General features: G+C 38.6%; 1 protein-coding gene and 1 pseudogene across 1 annotated transcript; one reads left to right on the top strand and one right to left on the bottom strand.

Moving 5' to 3' along the window:
• Window positions 1–12623: 12623 nt before the first annotated feature.
• On the bottom strand, window positions 12624–13575 carry LOC140531098 (cofilin-1 pseudogene; annotated as a pseudogene).
• Window positions 13576–16615: 3040 nt separating this feature from the next.
• On the top strand, window positions 16616–18010 carry LOC140531097 (tripartite motif-containing protein 43-like). The gene has a single exon (XM_072650240.1). The coding sequence runs from the start codon at window positions 16616–16618 to the stop codon at window positions 18008–18010; it is 1395 nt and encodes a 464-aa protein (XP_072506341.1).
• The last annotated feature ends 294 nt before the right edge of the window (window positions 18011–18304 follow it).

Here is an 18304-nt window from a genome sequence, read left to right as displayed (position 1 = left end):
AGCTAAATTATGACCCGAAAAGATCAAATAGAATGACAATGATTTACTTAAAACGCAAATAGAATGTGGATGTCTGGCACTTGCAGGTTCTTGTCTGGGTTTTCTGTGCCACATATATAAGTTTAACTGACTTATAATGATACAATACAATAATTCAACCTTCATTCCAAATTAACTACATTATGATCTAGCACAAAAGGCAATTTTGTTTTATTCCAAGGGAATGCTAAGGAGAATTTAAATAATGACTTTGAGGGAATGCTAAGATTTTGAATGATGAATTATAGAGAGTATCTAGTCCATCTACCTATGCTTTGGTGAAGGGAAGCTGGATGGAGGTTCCATCCTGAATTCCTCGTTCACTAGGCTCAGCAGAGTATATCAAAGGCCCCAAACGAATGCTTCCGTTAGTTGGTAGTGGCACTGAACTTAAGATAGGTAGGAGGCAACTTGGCAGTTTTAAGTCTGCTTTTATTGAAATATTTTCTTAAGAGGCAAAGTTTTTCCCACCATAAAGTTTTTAAAACCTGTTAAAAAAAAAACAAACAAACATGCAGTTTTCTTCATTCAGGTCTCATATACATACATTATATCTATCTATCTATATATATATCTATATATATAGATATATATAGATATAGATATATAGATATATATCTGTATCACATGTCTGGTGGAGGCAAAGGAAAACCAGTAAATATATTCTACCTTAGGGAAGAGGCACGTTCTTCAGTTGACAGGATCCAATAGGAAAATGTCCTTTCAGAATCAGGGTATTAGATGGGAAAGAAGCTCCCCCCAATTCTGATTGCTTCTAGAGGAGAAACTATGATGGTTTAGAAACTTGATCTGAGACTCTCAAAAGAAGCTGTCATTCTGATCTGGGCAGGGAATGGAGTATCTCCAAAGTGGAGGGACCCATGATCTGAAGAAAAGCATTATAGGAAAGTAGAAAGAGTACTGTACTTAGAGACATGAGTTTGAGTCTTGATGTTGTCACTGACAAGATGCATAAATTTGAGGAAATCACCTCACCCCTCTTGGTCTAAGTTTCCTCAATGAAGGGGAAATCTTTAAGGGTTTATTCTAACTTTAGAATTCTCTGCAAATACTCATAGCACTTAGTGTTTCTCTGATAACATTATCATGTTCTTATTCGAATCATATATATTTGTGTATAAATCTCATTGATCCTATTGGTCTTAGACTCATCAATTTAGAGATGAAAATGGCTTTTTCTCAATTTCACCACCATGAATCACCTAAATACTCCCTCTGCTCCTTTCGAACCCTTCTCCCATTGGTGAATTTTTTCCAGAACTCTAACCAAAGTCATAACTATAATTATTATACCTGAAATACATATTATAATCCATACCTAGGGCAAAAAGCACCCCATCCTCTCAGTCTGGGGAGAGATATCCCCCCATGAAGGTAAACCAGAGTTCCCAGAACACAAACATGAAACCACTTTATGTGTTTGAGAAGGGAGATCAGGGAAGCAATTCATTTCAATCTGTTCCCTATTCTAATTAATTTTCCTTACTACTTGCCTAAGCTCTGTTCTTTTCATGTTGTTGAGGGACCAAAAGCAGACAATCTCTTCTAAATTTAGCTCACTGGAAAAATTTCCAGTTGCCTAGCTTTGGGTGTCACTCTGGCTCTAACATGATAAGGGAATGCAATTCCAAAGTAAAGGCATCAAAAATCCTGGGAGAGTTGTCTTTCCTCATCTGCCTCTTACCAATCAGGACTTGCCTCCCAAGATTTTAGTCACACGTGCCCTCACAGGGACTATCAACAGTCACACTTTTAGGATGATTTCTAGAAGATTCAAAGAACTATTCTCTTAAATGGGATGGAATAATTCAATCAAGTCCTTAACTAACCTTTTCATGGGGGAGGACAATCTGGGTGAATGCTCATTGAATATGATGCTTCAGCTTTCTTTTCAGAGTAACTTTCAGAGTAGTGAAACAGGGGTATCTTAGGGAAATCTCTATCTATTCCTATTTTATTTTCAACTATCCAACAATCTCCTTGAACCACCTTCACCACAGGGTCTCCTTCCTCTTAATTAGTGACTGTCTCTCCAAGACTGCTATTTCAGGAAAAGTTCCAGTCAGGCTTCCTTTCACTCCCTGCATTCCAGCTTTGCTTCACTCCCTACTCTCCTCCTCTTCCTCATTTTGCTCCCTTTCCTTTATCTTCTATCACCTTTACTTTTCTACCTTTATCACCCTTCTCCAACTTCATTCCCATTTTTGAAACCCTAATTAAATTAATTCCAATGTTGTTCCCAGTTGAGATTTGCCAATCCACTCCCCAAGGGATCCACTCATCATCTCTGTAATTTTTCCAGACCAAAGTGCCCCTCCCTGGCCATAGTTCTTTTTCATATGTTGTCTACACTATTAGAATGGAGGTCCAAGAGGGACCTCCTCTTATCTTTGTGTTCCCCAGGCTTAACTCAGTACTTGTCATGTAGTAAGTGCTCAATTAATGCTTTTTCATTTATTCATTCATGATTTAGGTAGGAACCAACAAACTCAAAATTGAAAACATACAAACACAGTCTGATCTTTAAAAAAAATTATACCAGAGACTAGTTGGGCTTGGGGAACTGACGCATCATTGTCTTTGTTTTCTTTTCTCACCATCCTATTAAATTTGATCCAGCCTCCAGTGTCCTGTTCTCTGAAGGCTTCATTCTCTGTCAGTTGTAGAAGGTTACTTAGCTGAAGCAATCCCTAAAGATGTGTGATCTAATTAAGGTTTTATACTCCAAACAGGTCCCTGCAGCCATGATATTGTTTTACTCCTTTTGAGTAGGTATAGCTGTATCTTACTATGTTGTCTATGGTGGGGTTTCACCAGATTTGTTTCAAAGAAATGAAGTATTAACATATCAAAGGCCTGATTTTCCCCTACTTGTTTTACTTATATGTAACATATGACATTAGCCCTTCGTTTTAGAAGATGACCAATGATATCTCTGGTGATCTCTTGACTTTCAAGTGAAGTGAATTTAACTGAGGCAGAGTTGCACAAAGTCATCAACTTCACTCTCTCTTCCTGAGTCATCAAAGTGTGATGGCAGGACAAAAGTCAACATGATTGGTGATGGCCTGTGATGCAGGGGATAACCTTTGTATCTTCTATGCCTAACCAAACTCTTAGCATAACATGGCACCATAACCCGAAAGAAATGCTTGTCTCTTTAAGAAGGCATAGGGGCTGGCAGAGGAAAGATTAAGAAATAAAATCTTCCAAATAGTAAATAGTAATGATTGTAATAGCTGACATTTTTTAAAAGCTTCAAGTTTTTTTAATTTATTTATTTTTAGCTTTCAACAAACACTTCCACAAGATTTTGAGTTCCAAATTTTCTCCCTATCTCTCCCCTCCCCCATCCCAAGACAGCATGCATTCTGATTAACACTTCCCCCAATTCACCTTCCCTTCCCTCATATCCCTCCCTTCTCATCCCCACCCCTTCTATTTTCTTGTAGGGCAAGACAGAGTTCTATACCCCATTGCCTGGATGGGTTATTTCCCACTTGCATGAAAAAACTATTTTTAATATTCTTTTTCAAAACTGTGAGTTCCAACTACTCTCCCTTCCTCCCTCCCCACCCATCCCCACTGAGAAGGTAAACAATTCAATATAGGTTATACATATGTAGTTAGACAAAACACTTCCGTAACAGTCATATTGTGAAAGAGTATATTTCCCTCCATCCTGTCCTTCCCCTCATTTATTCTGTTCTCTCCTTTGACCCTCTCCTTCCTCAAAGGTGTTTACTTCTAATTAGCCCCTCCTCCCATTTCCCCTTCCTTCTATCGTCCTCCACCGTCATTTAGTGCCCTCCCCCTACTTTCCTGCAGTGTAAGATAGATTTTCACAGCAAATTGAGTGTGCATGTTATTCCCTCTTTAAGCAAATCTGATGAGAGTAACATTCACCATTTCCCTGTCACTTCTCTCCTTTTCCCCTCCATTGAAAAAGCTTTTTCTTGCCTCTTTTATGTGAGATAATTTGCCCCATTCTATTTCTCCCTTTCTCCTCCTAATATATTCCTCTCTCACCCCTTAATTTTAATTTTTTAGATATCATCCCTTCCTACTTAATTCACCCTGTCCCCTCTATCCATATGTAAAAAATCCCTCCAACTACTCTAATACTGAGAAAACTCTCAAGAGTTACAAATATGATCTTTCCATGCAGGAATGTAAACAGTTCTACTTTAGTAAGTCCCTTAATGTTTTTTCTTTCCTGTTTACATTTTCATGCTTATTCAGCTCTGGTCTTTTCATCAAGAATGCTTGAAAGTCCTCTATTTCATTGAATGACTGTTTTTTCCCCCTGAAGTATTATACTCAATTTTGCTGGGTAGGTGATTCTTGGTTTTAATCCTACCTCCTTTGACCTCTGGAATATCATATTTCAAGCTCTGTGATCCCTTTATGTAGAAGCTGCTAGATCTTGTGTTATCCTGATTGCATTTCCACAAGACCAGAATTGTTTCTTTCTGGCTGCTTGCAATATTTTCTCCTTGACCTGGGAGCTCTGGAATTTGGCTACAATATTTCTAGTAGTTTTCCTTTTGGTATCTCTTTCAGGAGGCTATTGGTGGATTCTTTCAATATCTATTTTACCCTCTGGTTCTACAATATCAGGGCCAGTTTCCCTTGATAATTTCTTGAAAGATAATGTCTAGGCTCCTTTTCTGATCATGGCTTTCAGGTAGTTTAATAATTTTTAAATTGTCTCTCTTGGAACTATTTTCCAAATCACTATTTTTTCATTCCTTTGGTTTTGTTTTATAATTTCTTGATTTTTCATAAAGTCATTAGCTTCCATTTGCTCCATCTAATCTTTAAGGAATTATTTTCTTCAGTGAACTTTTGGACCTCCTTTTCCATCTGATCAATTCTGCTTTTTAGGGCATTTCTTTCCTCATTGGCTTTTTGGACCTCTTTTACCATTTGGGCTATTCTATTTTTGACAGTGTTATTTTCTTCAGTATTTTTAGGGTCTCCTTTAACAAGCAGTTGACTTGTTTTTCATGATTTGCTTTCATCACTCTCATTTCTCTTCCAAATTTTTCCTCTACTTCTCTTACTTGATTTTCAAAATCCTTTTTGAGATCTTCCATGGCCTGAGACCAACTCATATTTTTCTTGGAGGCTTTGGGTGTCAGAGCTTTGGCTTTGTTATCTTCTGTTTTGTGTACTTTGGTCTTCCTTGTCACCCAAGTAAGATTCTATAGCCTGATTATTTTTCTTGTTTTTGCTCTTTTTCCCAGCTATTTACTTGACTTTTGAGCTCTTTGTCAAGGTATTTTGTCAAGTTCTCTGCTTCCAGTGGAGGTGGAGGGGGTATTGTCAGCTTTTCAATCCCCCCATAATCTGTGGACCAAGAGTTCCAGAACCAGTCACTGCAGCTGCTGCTGCCCCTGCCCATGCTGCTGCTGCCTCTGACTTCTCCTCTGCAGGCTCCTCCACCACCCTGAGGCTGGGGCCTGACCACTCTACTCTCTCACCCAGGTCCCACAGGTTTTTTCCACTGACCTTCCAATTTGTCCTTGGTGTTTTGAGTTGTGAAGTCTGGAAACTGCTACAGGTGCCCAAGTTTCAGTCCTCCCAAGGCCTTCTCAGATCCCTCTCTGCCTGTGCAACCCACACTGAACTGTGCTCTGCTCCCAGTGCAATGCGATAGACAATTCCCAGGGACCTTCCAGGATGTCTTGGAATGGAGATTTGCTTCACTCCAGCCTTCTGTGGGTCCTGCAGCTCCAGAATTTATTTAGAGTCATTTTTATAGGTATTTGGCAGGGTTTGGGGAAAGAGTGTTATCAAGTCTCTGCTGTTACTCAGTCATCTTGGTTCTACCCAAAAAGGCTTCAAGTTTTACAAAGATTCTTTTATACTCATTCCCTCAACTGGCACAGTTCGTCCTTGAAGAATTACGAGTAATATTATCCAATTTTACATATCAACAAACTAAAGTGATTAAAGGGATCAAGTGGTTTTTTGAGGTCACAATGTCAATATTACAAAAAAAAATTTCTAAATATAGTGAAAGTCTGAATACAACTCAACTCATTGTGTGAGACAAATATGGTTCTTTTCCCTGAACCTGTCCAAGAAAAGGCTGGAAAAAAATGACAAGCCAAGATCATTATTTAACACTAAATATAAAACAGCATTAGATAAAATGTCAGTAAATAAAATAGAGCAATATGTCCCCCCAAATAACCATTATAATAGAATAGGACTGACAGTTGAAAAATTAGGATATTAGGGAAATGATTAATATGATCAAAAATGTCAAAAAAAATTTAAAAGTCTGACTCTTGATAACTGCCAAAAAGATATTTGATAAAAATCCAGGCAGTTGATCAACTAGTATTTATTAAATGCTTTCTATGTATTAGGCACCATGCTAGGGATACAAAGAAAAGCAAAAAATAGTCCCTTCTCCCAAGGAGGTAGCTCATAGTCAACAAAGGAAGGACAAAAAAGGTGAACAACAAGATAATATATAATCAAATGAGAGTAGTCTTAAAAGGAAGGCTAACTAAGTTTAAGGAGGACTGGCAAACACTTCTCAACAGAGGTGGGATTTTATCTGAAACTTGAAGGAAATCAAAGAAGCTTCCTTCAATAAATACACATTATTCATATTTAAAAATCATTTTAAGGGAGATGAATAGGAAGAATTTTTCCCTTGATATGATAAAAGTTATCTACATGAAACCAAAACTACAACTTGAAGTTTATCTAATATTATTGTGCTTGACACTGCAAAGGCTTATGGTGTTTCTAACCTAAAGAAAGACAAGTAGGAAAAGTGTTTTTGTCCCATGGGAAAGTCTGCTTTCTTCAGAAGGGAAATTTGACCTATTGTAACCAATAACCTGTTAATATTTTATCTCTTTCTCAGAATATCCCAGCAATCCACCCACTTCCAACAGCTGTTAATTTCTTGTTGTTCCATCTTGTATATCTCCATCATCATGTCAGTTTTACTTATTGCTATTAATCTCCCAACTACATATACTTTCATTTATCTTCTTTAAGACCATTGCTTGATAGTTCTTTTTCTTTGTCAAAGAATATAAAACCTTTAGCCTTGAACAGTTGCACAAGAAGCTTCTCCACAGAATTCCTTCCTGTGTTGAAAAAGCTCTTTCTTTTAGTTATATGTAATAAAGCTGTTATGGTGCAGTGGATGGAGCACTGGGCTTGGAAACAAGAGTTTCCAACTTCATGAGTTCAAAACTGGCCTCAGACACCTCTGTGCTGAGTGAGCCTGGGCAAGTCACTTAGCACTGTTTGACTCAGTTTCCTCATTTGTAAATAAGCAAGAAAAAAAAATGGTGAACCACTCCAGTATCTCTGCCAACAAAAGCCAAACTTGGTTATGGAAGAATCAGACATGAACAACTGAACGAAAAAATAAAACTATACTTTGATTAAACTGAAAATTACCTTCTGGATTAATTCTTTGACAATACAAAATGGAAAAGCATTAGAGGTGTTCCTATTTTTTAAAAAATGAAGCGCTACTGCCCATAGTGCAGTGTTAGTCGAGGCAATATATCATAAAGAAAGAAATATTAACATAGTAAGCATTAACAATGAACAAGTTAAAATGTCTTTTATTCAGATGACATATTTATATATCCAGAAGTCTAAAAAACAACAAAAAACTTGAACAATAAATGACTAACAAATAAATGATGTGTAAGATAAAATCATAAAAAAAATCTTCTGTCTTCCTATGTCCTATGAATAATAAATTACCAAAAGGCGATTTTTAAGAGACATGCCATGGACAAAAATAATAAAATATATAAAATATTCAGACATTATCTTGCTAAGATACATAGACCCATACAAAGAGCCATACAAAGAGGACTTTAGATGACTTTTCACAGAAATTAAGGGAGAGCTGACCAATTAGGAAGATAATAAATGTGTCACAAAGTCATAGAATTTCAGAATTAGGAATTTCTTCAAACAGTATCTAGTCCAATCCATACCAATGAATCCCATCAACACCATGTCAAATCAATAAAAATGTATAGCACTTACTATGTGCCAGGCACTGTACTAAGTGTTGGGGATACCAAAAAATGTAAAAACAACCTCTGCTGTCAAATAGCTCACAGTCTAATAGGAGAGACAAAATGCAAACAACTATGTCCAAACAGGAAGAATTCTAAGGTAGAAGACATTGGCATTTAGAGAGACTAAGGAAAAGCTTATTGCAAAGAAAAATTGAACTTTAACTGAAATTTAAAGGAGGTAGATATGAGAAGGGAGAGAGTTCAGCAATGGTGCAATGGCCTGTGAAAATGCAGAGACCAGAAATTAAGCATGTTGTTATGAGGCCCAGTAAGGATGACAGTGTCACTGGTTCCTATAGTAAAGTATAAAAAGACTCCAAAGGTAAGAAGAGTGCAGATTATGAACGACTTTACAAGTCAAACAGGAGATTCCACATTTGATCCTTTAAATAAAAGAGAGCCAGTAGAGTTTCTTGAATGGGCGTGGGGAAATGTGATATGGTCAGGCCCAAACTTCGGGAAGATCACTTTAATAGGTAAATAGAAGACAGAGTGGGGGGCAAAGGTCATCATCAAACCTTGATTTGAAGATCAGCAATGAGGTAGACCCATTGATTCCCAGAACAATCAGCTCACTGGAGCCACTCAGTGGAGTAGGATAACTGATGTTCAGAATGTTTTCCTTAAATTGAATTTAAATTTGTCTCTTTTAAAATTTCACACATTTTGTCTTTTGAGGTCAAATTGAAACATAAGAGTCCTCTTCTACATGGCAGCTCTTTAAATGCTGAAGACAATTATGAGTATCCCTTCCCTAAATCTTTTATTTAGGCTAAATCTACACAGGTCATTTTCTTTCTGGCTTTCTTAGGACATGGTTTTTAGAGTCTTCTACACTCTGACCAACCTACACTCCATCCTTTCTTATATATTAATGTCCTTTATAAAAATATGGTACCCAGAACTTAAAAGAATACTCCTTATATGACCTGACCAGGACATAGGACAAACTGAGGACCTCCTTTCTGGATTTTTTAGGCTTCTCTAATATAGCCTCAAATCACATTAACTTTTTTTTTTATCGTCATATGACTGCTGTTATACTGAGCTTGCAGTCCACTAAAATCCATGGCTTAGCCATGCCTCCCCCGATTTATATTTATGAAGTCTATTATTTTTTAAGGAACATTTTGATGTGTTTACTCCATTAAAAATTGGATTTGAAGGCAGAGGGTTTGGATTCAAATTCTTCTGTCAGTCAGTCAGTCAACAAGTACTTATTAAGTACCCACTTAACTTCAAATGTTGTGCTAAGCCCTAAGATTACAAAGAGAAGAAAAAACATTCCCTTCCTTCAAGGAGCCTAATGGGTGAGACAACATACAAACAACTATTGACAAACAATATTCCTACGGGATAAATTGTGATAAAGTTGGAGGGAAGGCTCTAAGATTAAGGAGGACTGAGAAAGGCTTCCTGCAGAAGGTAGCCCTTACTTCAACTGAGCGGTGAAGGAAGCTAAGAAGGAGAAGAGATGAGGAGGGAGAGAGTTCCAGGCTTGGGGAGATGAAGTATTGTGTTTGCAAGACAGCAGAAAGTCTTAGTAAAGTACATAGGGGTGAAGTTAGAAATGGACCATTTTACAGAGGGCTTTAAAAGCCAGACAGAGGATTCTATATTTTATCTTCAAAGTAATAGGAAGTCACTAGATCTTATTGAATGGCATACCTGTGCTTTATGAAGATCACTTTGACATCTGAGTAGAGAAAGTGATAACATTGATGCATTTAGATTAGGAGGACTTGGAGTTGAATCCCACGACCTACACTGCTTAACTTCTTTCAGTCTCAGTTTTCTTCTCAGTAAAACAGAGATGATAATATCTGCTTTAGAGTTGTAATATTTATAAAGGGTTTTGCACATCTCTAAGTACAATAATAATAATAATAATAAATGACCAAAATTTATATCATGCCTATTAGGTACCAGGAAGTGTTAAGCACTTAATGCTACTCATTGATATTGGTAGTAGTAGTATTTATAACCATTAGTATTATTAAAATGACAAAGACAGAGCATGACAGAGGTCTCTTCCTCATTTAAATCTGTGATCCCATGATTGTCATCATTATCTTTGGCTCCTTAGTACTAGAGAAACAGACAAATAATGTTTCAGTCTTCCCCTGAATATTTTGCCACTGGGTACTTTGGGAATGTTTCCCTAGCAGACTCAAGGAGAAACTCAGCTGAGACCAACCAATATCTGTCCAATGGCTGATCTGTCTTCCTACACTGAGGGTCCTGTGACAACCAATGTGCCAACCACTCCATAGTAATAGACACAAGCATCCCAAGGCAGGTCTCATGGCAAGTTCCACAGTCTGCTGTTTGTACATAAAAGTCATTTCATGAATCCTTTTTAAATTGAATCCCCACAATTCCAGCTGCTTGAAAACTGGACAAACTATGTTGTTTCCATGTGGGGACAAAGGTTAGTGAATTGTTTGGAAAATAAGAATAGTACCCTGGGATGTAGGTAGTGATGTGCTGCTAAATATTTAACAACCAGCTCTTGATGGAGGGATGGAATATGCACACAACACACTTTAAAAGAATCTAATAGTATTTTATTTCAAGTTACATTTCAAGAAAAATTTTTGCATTCATTTTTACAAGATTTTGAGTTCCAAATTTTTCTCCCTCCCTCCCTTCCTCTCTTCTGAAAATGGTACGCAGTTTGATATAGTTAATACATGAGCTATCGTATAAAATTATTTCCATTTTAAAGTTTTGAAAGAAGAAACAGATTAAAAGAAAAAAACACAAGAAAGAATAAAGAAACTGAAAAAAATATGCTTCAGTCTACATTCAGAATCCATCAGTTCTTTATCTGCATGTGGATAGCATTTTCTTTTGTACTTGTCTTGGATCAGTGTGTGGCAGAGAAGAACTGTCATTCATAGTTGATCATCACACAATATTTCTGATACTATGTACAATGTTTTCCTGGTTCTGTTCATTTCACTTTGCATCGGTTCATACAAGTCTTTCCGGATATTTCTGAAACTTGCCTTTTCATAATTTCTTATTGCACAATAGTATTCCATTACATTCACATACCACAGCCATTCTCAAATTGAGAGGAATTCCATCAATTTTCAAAATTTGCCACCATGAAAAATGCTGCTATAAATATTTTTGCCCATATAGGTCATTTTCTCCTTTTAATGATCTCTTTGGGAGTACCAAATTAGTAGTGGTATTAGAATAGTTTGGCTGCCCTTTGGACATAGTTTCAAATTGCTCTCTAGAATAGTTTAAACAGTTCACAACTCTATCAACATGGCATTAGTATTCCAATTTTTCCATATCATCTCCAGCATTTATCATTTTCCTTTTCTGTCATATTAGCCAATCTGATAGGTCTAAGGTGATACTTCAGAGTTGTTTTAATGTACATTTCTCTGATCAAAAGTGATTTAGAGCACTTCTTCGTATGCTTATAGATAATTTTATTTCTTCATCTGAAAACTGCCTGTTCATAACTTCTGATCATTTCTCAATTGGAGAATGGCTTGTATTCTTGTAAATCTGACTCAGTCCTCTATATATTTGAGAAATGAGGCCTTGATCAGAGCGACTTGCTATAAAAATTGTTTCTCATCTTTCTGCTTTCCTTCTAATCTATGTTGCATTGGTTTTATTTGTGCAAAAGCTGTTTAATATAATCAAAGTTATCTATTTTACATTTTGTAATGCTCTCTATCTCTTGTTTGGTCAGGAATCCTTCCCCTTCACATAGGTAGACAGGTAGACTATTCATTGCCCTTCTAGTTTGCTTATGGTGTCACCCTTTACGTTGAAATCATGTACCCATTTTGACTTTATCTCTGCATACAGAGTGAGATGTTGGTCTATATCTAGTTTGTGTCCCATTGTTTTCCAGTTTTCCTAGCAATTTTTGTGAAATGGTAAATTTCTATCCCAAAAGCTAGGGTTTGGGGCTTTATGAAACAATAGGTTATAATGGTCATTGACTACTCTGTTTTTGTACCTAATCTATTCTATTGATCAACTACTTTTATTTCTTAGCCAGTACCAGAGAGTCTTGAAGATTACTGCTCTATAATACAGTTTGAGAACTGGTACTGCTACGTCACCTTCCTTTGTATATTTTTGCATTAATTCCCTTTGTATTCTTGGTCTTGTGTTGTTCCAGATGAATTTTGATGTTATTTTTTCTAGCTCATTAAAATAATTTTGGAAGTTTGTTTTGTATTTCACTGAATAAGTAAATTAGTTTAGGCAGAATTGTCATTTTTGTTATATTGCCTCAGTCTATCCATAAGCAATTGATATTTTTCTCATTGCTTAGAACTGACTTTATTTGTGTGAAAAGTGTTCTGTAATTGTGTTCATATAGTTCCTGGGTTTGTCTTGGCAGATAGACTCATAGGTGTTTTATATTGTTTTATTTTTTTTTTTTGAGCAGGTCACCTTTTCTTTATTTGTCTTTTTTTAAATTGAACTTTCCTTTTACTGGCCACATGAGTTACTGGGAGAGGGGGAGGGGAGCTTGCTGTGTGGGGGAAGGGTCTCCACAACATTCCATTTATACACAAAACTAAATGCAAGCACAAAGTCACTATTGGAATTAGAAGTTGGCAGCACTGGGGAAGGGGAAAAACCAGGGGTGTCACTTAAAAAATATTGACCTCCCCCAATCTGGGCATCCGCGGTAGGGGTGGGGGGCCTTGGTCTGCTACAACTCAAGAGGAATGAGAATATGAAAGGTGGTTTGCGAAGGCCAGAGCCATCAGGATCAAGTGGGGGAGGTCAGGGGCTGGGGGACGGGTGTACGGGGGCAGTTTGGTAAATGAGTGAAGAGATTTCTCTGCCCTTGCTAGGATCCCCCCAGTCCCTTGGGTCTGGCAGAAAGGTGGCAGCCTGCTCCAGCACTGGGCTTGGGGAGCCCCAGCAGGAAGACCAGAGGTGGGAGATTCACAAGGGCTTTCCCTCCAGGGAAATCACCACGTTGCCTCCCAGTTTCTCAACCAGGGTACAGTAATCCTTCACTTCCTCATAACAGTTGGCTTGTAATTCGTGTTTGATTCTTCTTGACGGCGTCCTTGGGGTTCAAATAGTTCATTTTGTTTTTGAGGGGGGCACACTCAGGGCCCCATAAAATGAACACCAGGTCCTCCTTTTTGCTCTCCTTGGTCTCATAGGTAGCATCATAGAGGTCACAGCGGTATCTGCTGGTAGCATTGTCTGGTAGCATCTTGACAAAGGTGGTGTAGGGGTCAGCCACAGTCTGTCCCATGTAACCCATCAGGATCTCCTTGCCCTCTTCCAGCACAATGTTCTTATCCTTGCTCAGGCAGAACAACACAGCCTTCTTGCGTTTCTTCACCTCCTCAGGTGTGGAGCACTTGCGAACCTGCATGTTGTTGAACACCTTGATCACCCCATCCGAGAAAGCCACCTCAAAGGCCTTGGTTCTGGAAAGGAGAGACCAAGTGAGGAAGGGAGGGTGAGGTTAGTGTTTTAAATTGTTTACAGTTATTTTAAATGGAATTTCTCTATCTCTTGCTGCTGGACTTTATTGATGATATAAAGAAATGCTGGTGATTTATGTGGGTTTATTTTATATCCTGCTACTTTGCTAAAGTGGTTAATTATTTCAAGGAAGTTTTTAGTTGAGAGTCTAGAATTCTCTAAGTATGCCATTGTATCATCTTCAGAGTGATGGTTTTGTTTCCACAGTGCCTGTCCTAATTCCCTCTATTTCTTTTTCATCTCTTATTGATCTAATTAAGATAGTGGTAATAATGGGAGTGCTTGTTTTACCATTGATCTTATTGGGAAAGCTTCTAGCTTAAATTATAGATAATGCTTGCTGATGATTTTAGATAGATACTGCTTTTGAGGAATGTTCCCTTTATTCTCATATTCCCTAGTGTTATAATAAGAATGGGTTCTATATTTTGCCAAAAGCTGTTTTGGTAAGTATTGAGATAAGCATACGATTTCTGTTGGGTTTTTTTTTTTATTGATATGGTCAATTATATTGATAATTTTCCCAATATTGAATCAACCCTGAATTCCTGATATAAATCCCACCTGGTCACAGTGTATAATCCTCATGATAAATTGTTATAATCACTTAATTAGTCATTTGTTCAAAACTTTTGCATCGATATTATTAGGAAAATTGATCTATAATTGTTTTTCTCTGCTTTAACTCTTCCTTGTTTAGGTATCAGCAAAATATTTATGTCAAAAAAGAAGTTTGGTAGGATTTCTTGTTTACATATTTTTTCAAATAGTTTATATAGTATTGGAATTAAATATTCTTTAAATGTTTGGTAGAATTCACTTTTGAACCATCTGGCCCTCGAGGTTTTTTCCTAGGGAGTTAATTAAAGGATTGTCCAGCATCTTTTTCTAAGATGGGGTTATTTAGTCATTCTCTTTTCTGATCTGTTAATTTAGGTCATTTATATTTTCTTAAATATTCATCTATTTGGTCAGACTGTCAAATTTATTGGGATATAATTGGGCAATAATTGCTTTAATTTCTTCCTCACTGGTGGTGATTTCAAACAAAGTACTTTCTTTCATTGACATTAATTTGGCTTGAGATTCTAATCTCACTTCTCACTCATCTGTAAGATGAGTCTCTAGCCTTAGAAAGGAGCACTTAGTTTGAATATGACATCATTCCTACTACAGTGCTTCTTCCTCTCTTCTCATTTTGGTCCCAGCACCAAGGCAATGAGTGAGAACTTTTGAATAGAAGACAAATCAACCCTGTTTTCTGCGAGTAGAATCTCTGGGTCTCTGGCAGGAGCTCCATGGAGACATGGAGTTTTCTGATGAAGATGATGCTTCCCTTACTACTACTGTTGCTGCTGCTGCTGACAATGAAAATGAAGATTAAGACAATACTTGGGAATCCTTAGCTACTTCCTGGACAAATTAGAGGCTACAATAGGAAGGACAATATTTCCCAGTTTTACCTTTGGTATGCACCTCTTATTCCATCAAAGAACTGTTAGAAATAACTCACTAAAGCATGGAATATTACAGAATGGTTGAAAAACATCTAGGTCAGTAAATCCTGTCCAGATTCCCTTTATCTAAGTTCAGGGTTTTGCTTTTACTCTCTGGGAGATCAGAGAGGTTGGAGGACTTGCTCAGGGTCACAGAGATAAAAATATGATTCCTTCTTCAGTATTCCAGGTCCAACATCCTACTGTTTATGCAATATTATCTCTCCCTGACAGATGGAGTGGACAGGAACTTGGCCTCAGACTCAGGAACATGTGGGTCCAAATGCTTTCCTGGTACACAATTGGGTGTGTTACCTTAGGAAAGTCCCTTCACATATCAGGGTCTAGGGAAATGTTTAGAGACATTTTGCCTCAAAGGAGGTACCCATTTTTATTGGTGGAGAAAGTTGGAAAGTTTCTTGCCTTGAGTTCCCTGCATCATAATTCTAGCTAGCATTTGCATAGTGCTTTGAAGGTTGCTCATTTGCTACCTCATTGGATACTGACCACAACCCAGTGAGACAGGAGTTATTGAAATTTCCCTATTACAGAAAAGGGGCCTAAAGCGGAGAGAGATTAAGTGACTTTGTCTAGGGTCACATAGTAAGTGCTTGGGGGAGGACTGAAGAGGGGCAAGAAAGGGGGAAAGAACCATATATTCCCAAATTACATTTAATCCCACTAAGGGTTTTCCTGGTCATTTATAACTGTAAAAAGAAAATTCAATTAAAATATTTTGGATGCTGAAATCTTTTTATGAAAACAAAAACAAAAAACCAAACATATTCTATTACTTAAAAGAAAAAACAAGCCTGCTTTCAATTATGCCAACTAGCAGCTTTTTAGACATTTCTAATCCACAAATAACTTGAGGAAGGTCACTTGGCAACTGAAGAGAGGATAGGCTTTCCTCCTGCAGCAGAGAACGGACAGCCACTTTGTGGAGATATTATGTTGGGAATGATCTTTCTGTGCAGGAAGGAATAAATGGCTACAGAAGTCCCTTCCAAATCTCAAATTCTTTGTCGCACAGTAAGAGGATGGAAAGGATTCCTGGGAAGACATGGTAACTGATAAGGTGAGGAAGGAGAATGAAAGAACCTGTCTATAGACTGTTCTACTCACAGAGTATCTGTATGCAAATCAAATATGAAAATCCATTGAGATAAAGCTTCATATTTTCATAAGATTCCTCCTTACACAAAAGAGCACTGTCAACTTGGAGAAACCTGTCCATCCAAAGGACTCCACCAGAGGTGCGAACTCTGGGAGCTTCAGAGCTGCTGGAACCAGCAAGGATTAACAGGTAGAACTCCAGGATTTCAGGTTAGAGGAGGTCATACGTCCTCTGGAAGGCCCTAAAGGGGCAGGGCTACCTCCTATAAAAGAGGAGCATCCTTCCCCTCAGGAACACTACTTTGAGTGGAGCTCAAGTCTCTTCAGCTCAGTTGCTTCAGTAAAGAAGCAATTGGAGAGACAAGAATGGCTGCTGCTATGGAAAAACTGCAGAGAGAAATCACCTGTGCCATCTGTAGGAGCTACTTCTCTGAGCCAGTCACCATCACCTGTGGGCATAGTTTTTGCAGAGTATGTCTCTCCTGGAGCTGGAGAGTTGGACCTACAGCTTTCTCTTGCCCTGAATGCAGGCAAGTGCCCGTGGTCAGAGAATTCCCAGCAGTCAATGTGCGCCTAGCACAGCTGACTGACCTGAGCAGAGAGCTCTGCTCCCTGCTTTTGCAGAGTGCTGAAGGACAGCACCAGTGTGGCAGGCACAAGAAAGCTCTCAAGCTCTTTTGTGAAGATGACCAGACACCAATCTGTGTGAGATGCTCCCAAAGCCCAGAGCATGGAGCTCACAAGCTCTCTCCTGTAGAAGAGGCTGCTCACAATTGCAGGGAGAAGATCCAACACCTTCAGAGTCATGTGGGAAACTGTTTGAAGGAAGCTGAGGAACTTCTTGCTCAGGAGGAGAGACCTACTGTTGACTGGGACTGGATGCTCACAGGAGAATATAACAGGCTGCACCACATCCTGATGGAAGAACAATCCCAATGTCTGGAAAGGATGCAACAAGAGGAAAGGGCAAGACAGGATAGACTATCCCAGCATAAGCAAACCCTCCAGGATCTCATGCAAGAGCTGCAGGAAGCAGGCGACCAACCCAATATGGAGCTGCTGCAGGAAGTCAAGCAGTTGCTGGGAAGGAGTGGGTCAGTCTTATCCCAAAGGGCCAAGGCTGTCATCCCAGAACTGAGAGAATGCCCCATCCCTGGCATGATCCAGATGCTCAGCCAATTCAGAGTGGACATCACAATGGTTCCCACATCAGCCAGTCCCTTTCTAACTATTTCTGAGGATAAGAGGAGTGTGAAGGCTGAAGAAGGCTGGCAGCTGGAGACCAATCACCCTGAGGACGACATTCATCACTACGTCTTTGCTGAGCAAGCCTTCAACTCAGGCAGACAGTACTGGGAGGTGGATGTGACTCAACTATCTCAGTGGATTCTGGGAATCCACACCCCCTATTTGCGGAAGAAAAGGGGCAGGAATGTGGACTCCTGTGCTTCTATGTTCCTGCTTTGCTGTGTCAAGAAGGAAGAGGATTACTATTTACAAACCCATCCTGGATCCTTGGACCATAGAGTGAAAGGCCCTGTGCTCAGGGTTGGGGTGTACCTGGAATATAGTTCTGGCACTCTTGCCTTTTACAATGTCCTCCAGAGCTCCCTCATTTATGGGTTCTCCCTCATTCTCTTCACAGCTCCAGTCACACCCATCTTTTGCCCTGGCCCCCCACTTCCAGGCGCAAAGGCTGGTCCCATGACTCTCTGTCCAGTGGATTCTCATCTCTGTGCTTGCTGCTATTCCTGTCTCTGAGCATTTTTCCAAGAGGGCATTCTCAATGTACCACAAGGGTCCCAGGCTGTGAGCCTTCCATTTCCAGCCTTCCCTGTAAGAGGATGAGTATCACTTCCTTCATGATAAAGAGAGGCCCCAGGCTCACCAAAGAAAGACCCAGAATTTAAGTTGATTTGAACTTTTCCCAGTTCTATCCCCTTGGAATTTCTATAAACCTGCCTTTGAACTGTATTTGAAATAAAATAAATTGGTTCCTCTATTGTACTTCTATATTTTCTTGTATTTCATTTCGTTCCAGTTCAGTCCAACCCT

This window comes from Notamacropus eugenii, chromosome 3, assembly GCF_028372415.1.
Source record: "Notamacropus eugenii isolate mMacEug1 chromosome 3, mMacEug1.pri_v2, whole genome shotgun sequence".
NCBI classification, from domain to species: domain Eukaryota; kingdom Metazoa; phylum Chordata; class Mammalia; order Diprotodontia; family Macropodidae; genus Notamacropus; species Notamacropus eugenii.
The sequence above is the reverse complement of the archived record's forward strand: the minus strand, read 5'-3'. Positions and strand labels throughout refer to the sequence as shown.

Coding starts and splice junctions, on each gene's coding strand:
- LOC140531097 (XM_072650240.1), top strand. CDS start 16,616: ATGGCTGCTGCTATGGAAAAACTGCAGAGAGAAATCACCTGTGCCATC.